The sequence below is a fragment of the Beta vulgaris genome, chromosome 2 (genome assembly GCF_026745355.1).
Source record: "Beta vulgaris subsp. vulgaris cultivar EL10 chromosome 2, EL10.2, whole genome shotgun sequence".
Lineage (NCBI taxonomy): Eukaryota > Viridiplantae > Streptophyta > Magnoliopsida > Caryophyllales > Amaranthaceae > Beta > Beta vulgaris.
This window is the reverse complement of record NC_079203.1, coordinates 16491990-16501609: the sequence shown is the minus strand read 5'-3', so window position 1 is coordinate 16501609 and position 9620 is coordinate 16491990. Positions and strand designations below refer to the sequence as shown.

Below are 9620 nucleotides of genomic sequence, written 5' to 3'. Positions count from 1 at the left end.
AACAATTAAATACAAATGTATATATTATTCTTATATTAAAAAAAACTCTTCAAATTTTTATAACCTCAGTAATTAACACTATTGCACGTGAGTTACGTAATCACAATCCTCTCTATTCTCACCCTTGGTTTGTGTGCCATATAGAAATGGTGCATCTATAGTGAAACTCACGTAGTATTTTCTAACTTAGTGACCCTTTTTTTTTCGTGTAATCACTCTTTTTAACATATATATATATATACTCTTCTTCTATATTGTTATATACTATTTCTCACCTATAATTCCACGTGCTAGCATTAGGTCCACACTACATTTAGTATGAACTAGGTCTATTTAAGTTTTTTTGTATTATAAATCTAGTCCGTCTTAATTTATTTCGTGGTAGCTAGACCACGTACAGCTTTTCCCCTTTTTTTGTATTATAAATCTAGTCCGTCTTAATTCCACGTGCTAGCATTAGTATGAACATTATAGACAAAATAAAAGTGTTTATGACCCAAAATATTATTTCAAAAACCCTCTCTCTACACACCTCTTTGAGAAAAAACACTTTCAAGTCAAAAAAAATTACATGTCTTACCTTAAGTCTAAAGAGGTCTACTATTTATTTGTTTTCTCATTTGAGGCTACTTTTATACTCATTTGAAGTCATCCAAATACACAAATCACAAAATAAGTCTTGTATACACCTAACTCCAGGTGTACCCGGAACCACCTAAGAGTTGTACCAAAATAATGGCTCTATTCACAAACACCTATCATCTTTCGCTGATGAAGCACTGAACCTACTACAGTGACCATCCCCGAAAACAAAGCACTTAAATTTGTTGAGGTGTGTAACAGCAAAACTCTAGAGCTGTGGAACTACTGAAAATGCTCCATGAGTAGTCAGCGACCTATACAATGTGCACACCACATCTGTTTATATTCATGTGCGAATATAAGTATTGCATCAGGGCAATGTAACTTCATATTAGCGTTGCACAGAAAGGAGTCACAAACTCAGGTAACTTTTGAGATCTCAACCAAGAGTCTGTGCAATGCTTGCGGCTTTGAAAAGAATGGTGAATGATCTGCACCTTTGAGACAAAAGACCTGTTCTGGAGGGGCTGCTTTTGTCATTTTTTCTTGTGCCGCGACAGGAATTGCATTATCTTCTGTAGTCTCTATGTAAAATCGCCGCACAGTACCATAGTTCTTGTCTGAAAGACACAGTTTTTCTAAAACTGGTGCAAATGGTATTGGTCTCATTGACACAGATGCCAAAGCAACATCCTACACCAAGATGAAAGTAACAGGATCAGAGGAAGAGGCATTAATTGACAATATTAACTGAACAGCGCAGGATAAATTTCCCTGTTTATCTTCTTCATGTTTTAGTTCATTGCATTTCTAGTGCCAGGAGATTTTGCATAACAACAGTTTACTGTCAGCTATATAAAATTTAAAGATTAACTTCCAAAGGCAAGCAAATGATGTTTCCGATTTCATTAGGCTGTATGATTAGCCACAAACATATATTGTTGTTATCACTTACCAGTAACCAGAAGAGGCAGTTTAATTTTATAACGCGTAAACTCAAATTAATCAGTGATTCCATCGCCTGTCATGATCAATAATATACTTTGGTATGTATCCTTGCCATAATGCTAGTCATGGTTTTTACTTCATTTAAATTTTCCAAACAAAGAATAATATTGAAAAGCATTTAGACGTTCAAACTAGAAAAATATAATTCACCTTAGTTGGACTCTGGTTAAATAGAAACTCCTTCAGTGATGACTGTAATGAACTGATAATTTGAGCAGAAATATACAGGAAGAAGATGATGTTCTTTGATTGATAACAATGGAGATAACAGAAAATAAAGATAGTTTATCAAGTTTTCGAGTGACTTGACACACTCCCAAAGCTAACAACTAAAATGAACTTTCCAATATTTTCTTCATGATCTTTTCTCTCCCTAATCTCCTCTATTTATAGAGATACTTCCTCCCTAACTCCCTAGCTTATTCTTCAAGCTACTACTAACACTAACTAATTATTACAATACCAAGAATACCCCTCTCCCTAGGTTGATTCATTACATTACCGGCCGCCCAAACATTCACCTTGTCCTCAAGGTGGATAGAAATTGGCGCTCAATTCTCGGTCTAGGCAGTAGTGGTTTGTGTCATCTTCAAAGTACAGTTGGCATTGTTGTTTACTTTCCTCCTTGTTGGGAGTGGAGTGTAGCAGCTTCAGTGGCTCGCCCATGGTAGAAACATCCAGCAGCTTATCAAGGGGAAGGGTCTGTTTATGAGTGAAGTGGGTAGAATATGAAGTTGAAGGAGAAATGTGTGAGTTGCAAAAAATCGAAAAGAAATTAGGGGTGAAGGCTGTGACGGTGTTAGCACACAATTGGGTGGGAACAATAATAGCTAGGTTGGGTTTTAGAACTTGGGTAACAGACCAAGATAAGGGTCACAAAGCCCATAGACTGGCTCAATCCCATTTAAATCACAAGTGGAAAACTGGGTGGGCTTAGTAAGGATGGTTAGGTTTAAAGTGGACCTTACCTCACTTATAGTAATTGAGTCCCTTTTTTGCTTCTTTTTATTCCCACGTGACAGATGTCTCCTTTGACTTTCATAATTGTTAGCTGGGTTGGTAGGAATGGACTTAGAAATAATAAATCTAGCCACAGCCCTTTTCTTATTAATAGAAAAATTGGGCTCAGAAGGATCAGGCCCAATTGTTTTAATGAACTTGTCAAACCTTAGAATGACCTGAAAATCCATCACACTTTGCACGCCATGCTCCCTAAAATAGTGGTCCCAGCAGCCTGACTCATTGATGATGTCATCATTAAGCTTTTTTACAAGATTGCCCTTAGTACCCATTTCTGGATTCTTCTCCAGGACAGCACCATCTCCAGTCCAATTGCTCGCATAGTTCATCCCTGGAACCTCCTGCAAGCAGCTTTGAAACTGCCACTCTGCTCCGCCTGGGCCACCACCAGACCCGCATCCCACAGATCTGTCTTTGGCGTCTCTTCCTCCTCTTCTTCTCTTAACCCAAACAAAAATCAGACCACCCGCACAAACATTCAACCCACCAACATAGTCTCCATTACCTCCACCGGTAAATCCTCCAGCGAAGTCACCGGGCCTTCCACAAGATTCTCTTCTTCCACCCTCTTTTTCGAAAACTTCTCCACCATTGTGGTTGTGGGCGATGATGATTCGGCATCCACCGGTTTGTCCTCCTAGGCGACCACCTAAACCACCACATGATGCACCCTTCTTAGATTCCGCTTCTATTTCTTCGTCACCTGAGTGTTGAAAGTCATTGGTGGCTGTTTGGTCGGTTGTTTTCACCCTCTCGTTCTCTTCCACCTCTGAATCTTTGTGGATGTCTTCATCCTCCATCTCTTTTCGAATAAGATTCAACTCCCTTTTGAGTGGAGCAACAGTGTCACTAATTATTTTCTTGAGGTCGTTTATTAGGTCTTGTTGAAATTTTTCAAAACCTTTCCTGATTATCTCATTCAAATCTGCAGCGAATTTCTTTGTCTCCTGCGAAGCAAACTCCATTGCAGATTTTTTTTTTTTTTTTTTTTTTTTTTTTTTTTTTTTTTTTTTTTGAAATCGAAAAATCAGCAACTTAACTTCCCTGAATCGAACTGCTCTGATACCATTTGTAATGAACTGATAATTTGAGCAGAAATATACAGGAAGAAGATGATGTTCTTTGATTGATAACAATGGAGATAACAGAAAATAAAGATAGTTTATCAAGTTTTCGAGTGACTTGACACACTCCCAAAGCTAACAACTAAAATGAACTTTCCAATATTTTCTTCATGATCTTTTCTCTCCCTAATCTCCTCTATTTATAGAGATACTTCCTCCCTAACTCCCTAGCTTATTCTTCAAGCTACTACTAACACTAACTAATTATTACAATACCAAGAATACCCCTCTCCCTAGGTTGATTCATTACAATGACTTGTTAAGATCAATAGCAGTTGGAGGATTATTTTTTCCATTTGCATAAAGGAAAATTTGAGCCTGTTGCATTAGATCCTTGGAATCTTCCTGATGCAAGCAAGAACAATGGTGTAAGATAGTAATACTCCCCTAAGGATAGTAATACTCCCCTAAAGAGTTATACTACAGCAAATTTGCCTGAATATGAATCAAGTAAAATACTGCAGTAGAGTAGATTAAATCCGTCGGATTTTCCCTCAAGCTCATGTCATATCTTAAAGAGGCTACTTCATATTGCTTGCTACTACAAGAAATGCAAAGACAACAAGAGTAAACCTGCGGTGAGAAGACATCGAGAGCACTTTGTCCATTAACCAACATTGTTCCTGCAACAAAAACAGCTTTTGATATTTTGGATGGAAACATTTCCATGGCATATGATATGCAAGCGCCACCAAAATCGTGTCCCACTAATATCACCTGCAATATGGAACAAGAGGAAACATATAACCAAGTAGTTCAATAACAAGGTATGGTTACTTAAAGGCGTACAAATCAAAAATCTATAGCCAAGTCAATTCACTAACAGATTGATCTCGAAAAGAGGCTATTTGATTGGAAGGACATATAGATAACAGAATAAATTCTAAGAAATAAAGTTGAGCTATTTAATAACAGAAATGAAGTCAAATGAAGAAATAACCTTTTCTCCATCAGCAAGTTTGTCAAGAAAGTTGGTAAGTGGCTTGACATATTGTGAAAGACTTGTAATTCCATTGGTGTCATATGAATGAATACCAGAACCAGTTAAGTCTACGGCAGTAACCTTATATCCACATTCTTCCAGAAGTGCAATTGTTTTGTACCAACACCAAGCACCAAAACCACCCCCATGGACAAGCACAAAACTATTAGTTTCTACACCATCAAGTCCTCCATCCTGTCATAAGAACAGTTCAAATATCAAACCAACATAAGTCTTTCTAAGTTCCACCTTAAATCGATAACATTCAGGAAATACAATTAGTACATACAAGTTCACAACTAAGACACACTCTAACAAAGACTAACTATGTTCCAATAAGTTCAAATACAGGTGAGAAAAGAATGAAGCCTAAGTACGATAAAGGTAATCTCTCCTTTAAAAGATTGGATAACTTCTTTTTTTGTTCATCATGTGGATGTTATAGTTAGTCTTAAGTGGTCGTTTGGTTCACTTAAAACTTAGGAAGTTAAAGTTCTCATGAAGTTCAATTACACGGATAATGAATGCCAAATTTAAATTCTCAGGAGTTCAGAAATTTGTTTGGTTACCAATGAGGGAAGCTACTATCACACGAACTTCTACTTGCTTAGGGGACTAGTTCAGCACCTTTCCACATGAGCTTCTACTTGCTTAGGGGATTAGTTGAGCACCTTCCTACATTTTACCAACTTTTTTTTGGTCAACAAAACAACTAACTCATCTTGCACTTTCTAGAAAGTTCTACTTCCTATGTTTTTTTATTTTTTTTTTCAATTCTCAAACAAACAAATCAAGTTTAGGGCTCGTTCGTTATCGTATTTTTTTTTCTGTTTATTTAAAACTAAAAACCAAAAATAAGAGACCAGAAAAAGTGATTTTGACTTTCTGGTTGTCAGTTTTCAAAATCATCATGTTCCCAATAAATTTGACTAATTTTTTATTCATTATAAAACATATATCATATGACTTTGAAAATCAAAATATCAAAAAACAGAAAACCCCGGCAACTCCTACAGTTCTTGGATAGGAAAACAAGAAAAAATCGAAAAACAATGTTAAGGATGAAACATTCTAATACCAAACTCCAACTTCTTCCACGTTAATCTACAAGAATAAATTTTAATATATAAAAAAAAAAGCATGAGAGGCAAATTATTTGCTCTTGATTGGTCCCCCCTCCACCCCCTGCACCCCACTACCAAAAAGACAAAAAGAAAATAAAAATAAAAACAACCCACAACTGATTCAATTAATAAATTATCATGCTGTCAAGTGTCACCAAGCAACCACATGCAACCCTTGAACCAGAATCAGAGGGGAAAAAATAAAGGATGAGTACAAGTTATGGTAATGAAGCACCTGGCAGATTAACAGTTAGGAGTTGGGACCATTGAAGAAGCTAGGTACTAAATGTAGGAGCTTTTGCAGATTTCGACTCCTATTTTATGTTAAGCTCATACAATCAATTCATATTTCACTCAAATACTTTAATGTTAAAGCTACTTCTATATCACTAAAAGCTTCATAGAACCTATCAACATCATTATCATCTTCATATTATTCTCGGACCGAAAGTGGAACTTAACAAACAACAACCAATTATGACAAACAATAGGAAGGAAAAAAGGGAAGGTGAGAGTATCCACAAATTATTATTTTTATTTCTTTGAAATATAGTTTTTTTTTTATTTGCCTTCAAATACACTAACAAAAAAAAGACCTCAAGTACATACACTAAAGTCTTAACCGCTAAACTACGTTGTATTTAGTATTATTATCATAAAATATGATATTAATAAATGAAATTTTTTTTTACCCGGGCTATGCCCGGACCTAATAACTAATTGATATTAAAAGTGAGAGTTACTTTAAAATTGCTCCAAACATTATGTTAATTGGAGGTATTGAACTCGGATCGAGTAGTACCTGATTTTAATACATTTGATCACCACACTCCTACCAGTTTATGAAACGGATCAACACGACACAACACGTCTTACTAATGGGTTGGGTTAGTATTGAGGTTTCCAAAACGAATATGACAAGTTTGAACTCGTTTAACACAATTGCTATAAAAGTATAAGATATTAATATTAAAATGGTCAAAAATTATCAAAAAAATTAGCTTAACACTACAACAAAACACTGGACACCAAAAAAAGTGGGTTAGTTGAGATATTTCACACGTTTAATTAAATGGGTTAACACGAGATGACAAATTTGTTAAATAGGTTGGGTAAGTGTCAACGTTTTCCCAACCCGTTTATATAAAACAAGGATATTACTCAAACACAATATTTTACCAACTCTAATTTCATGGTACTATGTTCGCACAAACCACCCGTTTAGTTAGTGGTAATAGATAGTGGTAATTGTAATGAAATTTAGTGTAAATTTGTAAAGAAGTTCTCTTGTCTATAACCATGGGAATGAATCTTTATCACAAAACATGGGTTTCCTTATATAAATTTTCATTACCACCCAATACCACAAATGGATATTTTGGATAAAGTAGCATTACCATAGATCATACATTGGATTTTTACGAATTTATACTATAATGCATTATGATTCCCATCATTTATGACCTCTTACCAAATGGGCCAAAAGAGTTTTGCTACTCGTAAGTCGTAACCTATATTATTTTTCATAAAACAGTAGTTATAAATTGTTTAAAATATAAAACTTTCAAGTAGGAGCAGGATGCAATTTCAAAGAAGGGGTGTCAGCCGAATATGCTACAATGGACTCAGACTACCAAAGTTGATCCGCCATTTCAACTACATATAAATTATCATTCTTAATTTCTTTACTCGAAACTACACGTTCTTCACAAGAGAATCCTAAAATGCTACATCAGACTATTCCCCTATTGCGTAGATTTCCAATAAAATAAAGAAATAATACAATAAAATCTCTAATTGCCGACGTTTAGCATTGCAACAAGGACCTAGATTTTGGCCAAACCTATACTAATGCACTTGCGGAAAATGAACATATAACTCCAAACATATGGAAAACAAAAGTATCTTATGTCAATCGTAAAGGACAAAACAAAATTGAACTTATCGATCTCATTTAAAAGTCAGGTGATTTACACAGTCCAATGTTTTGTTCATATTTTCATAAACATATGACTTGGTCTTAGCTGCTACACATGTCGACACATCATCATTTCCAAGATGTACTAACTTTGTATATTAATTGGTGTTTTTATACCTATAAACACATCACCCATACAGGGTCGTAGAAGGTAAATATACAAAAGGGTGATTTTCTTTTTACTTGTAAGAAAATGATTTGATTGTAATATTCTTAGGTAAAGTTGTAGAATCTATATATGCACTCCTAGAATCTAACCAAAGATTTTGGATGATTTATACATCTCGGAGATGAAAATGATGGCATTTGTTGTTCTTAATATAAATAACGAACTAATTTAAAAGTTACCCACCTGATCACATTTGATGATTATGAACTTATGCCAAATTCAAGCAATTAAATCCCACATTCAATCTATATTGTATATGAAGCAAAGAAAGAAACCTGATTAAGAAGTTGATGAGGTTGAAGAAGAGGATCAGTAAGAGAGCGAGCTCGAGAACTGGAACTACGAGGCAAAGTAACACCATTTTTATTCTTAGAACTCCCATTATTATTTGAAGTTGCGTATCGTACAGAAGTGGATCGATCAAAGGGGAGGGACCCATTCTGGCGCTGTTGTTGTTGAAGAATGATGGCAGCCGCAGCAAGCGCTTGTTGATGAAGGACAGGATCATCAAACTTGAAATTTTCGCGCTTCGATGATCGGAATTTAGACCAACGATTGCTGCTGCTAGCAGGAGCAGAGCTTGATCGATTGTATAGGCGCTTTGGGTTTTGCTTGGGGTTCACAACTTCATAAGATAAGCATGTACAAAGGTTGCCCATTTTTTAATTTGTGCTGTGTTGTGTACTTGTGTTTATTGCATGGGAGATAAGAAGAGAAAAGAATGAAAGTTGTGAGTTTGTTTTAGAGAGATTGATAATGGAGGTTGTGGGAGGGAGGAAGATGCTGCCTAGCTACTTTATGGACTATAAAGTGTATGATTGTTACATTTGATTGTTTGTTGTGATTTGCTGTGTGCAAAAAGGAAAGTTGTTTTGACCTATAATAATCAATGATACATCATATTGGAAACTTCCTTCTTGTCTGGAATTCGCCTTTTCTACTTTTATTAGTTATAAAAATTGGCTTTTGATGTACATTTGTGCAGCCAGCAGAATCAGCTGTGGAGGGGGAAGGTAATGGTTGAATTAATATAGATAGTCCCACAACTTCTAAGATTAGACTTTAGAACAGATTATTTGACCATCACACTGATCATGGTGCCTATATGAAGAAAGAACTACACTTTTAAGTGTTCTTGATCTTCGTTTTTGGACATAGAAGCATTATTATAGAAAGGGAAAACACGCTATAGGAGTATCATTTCTAACTTATTAATTAGTAGTTTATGTATGTGATTTTGGTTAATTTGATGTTAGATAATGGTTTTTTGAAATTTCGCTAATAACACCAAAGATCCTATAGTGTTAAGTTAGCTTCTCGCATAAATTCATATTAATCTCCATAAAAGATTACATTTTCATGTGCATGTTTTTTAGGGTTTTTTGTCAGAAAGGACCTAATAAAATACAAGTTTTGTGGGGAAGGATCTAATAAAAAATATTTTGTCAAAAAGGACCTAATAAAATATTTCCGATTGTGAACAGGAACCACTTTATGAATTTCCGGCCTAATTTACCATTTACCGACGTTGACCTTTTTTTTTTTACCCTTATTGACTCTTTAATGTTTTGTTCCTATTTTAACTGGCCCAAACATATTGAATTCTCACACTTTCCTCCCAACAGCGCAATCT

The 9620-nt window shown here is 35.3% G+C and overlaps 1 protein-coding gene across 1 annotated transcript; it reads right to left on the bottom strand.

Moving 5' to 3' along the window:
• Positions 1-486: 486 nt before the first annotated feature.
• On the bottom strand, positions 487-9151 carry LOC104887250 (putative methylesterase 11, chloroplastic). The gene is made up of 6 exons (XM_010671850.4): positions 8263-9151; positions 4675-4911; positions 4308-4451; positions 3992-4079; positions 1741-1784; positions 487-1275 (listed from the first exon to the last, which is right to left on the bottom strand). Exons 1-6 carry the CDS (start codon positions 8644-8646, stop codon positions 1003-1005), a joined length of 1170 nt encoding a protein of 389 aa, XP_010670152.1. The 5' UTR covers positions 8647-9151; the 3' UTR covers positions 487-1002.
• Positions 9152-9620: the final 469 nt, after the last annotated feature.

Excerpts from the sequence above, each read along its gene's own strand:
- LOC104887250 (XM_010671850.4), bottom strand. The coding sequence starts at position 8,646 with ATGGGCAACCTTTGTACATGCTTATCTTATGAAGTTGTGAACCCCAAG. Across the intron at positions 4,452-4,674 it reads AACTTGCTGATGGAGAAAAG|GTGATATTAGTGGGACACGA; the intron begins GTTATTTCTTCA and ends TCCATATTGCAG. Across the intron at positions 1,276-1,740 it reads TTAACCAGAGTCCAACTAAG|GATGTTGCTTTGGCATCTGT; the intron begins GTGAATTATATT and ends ATCTTGGTGTAG.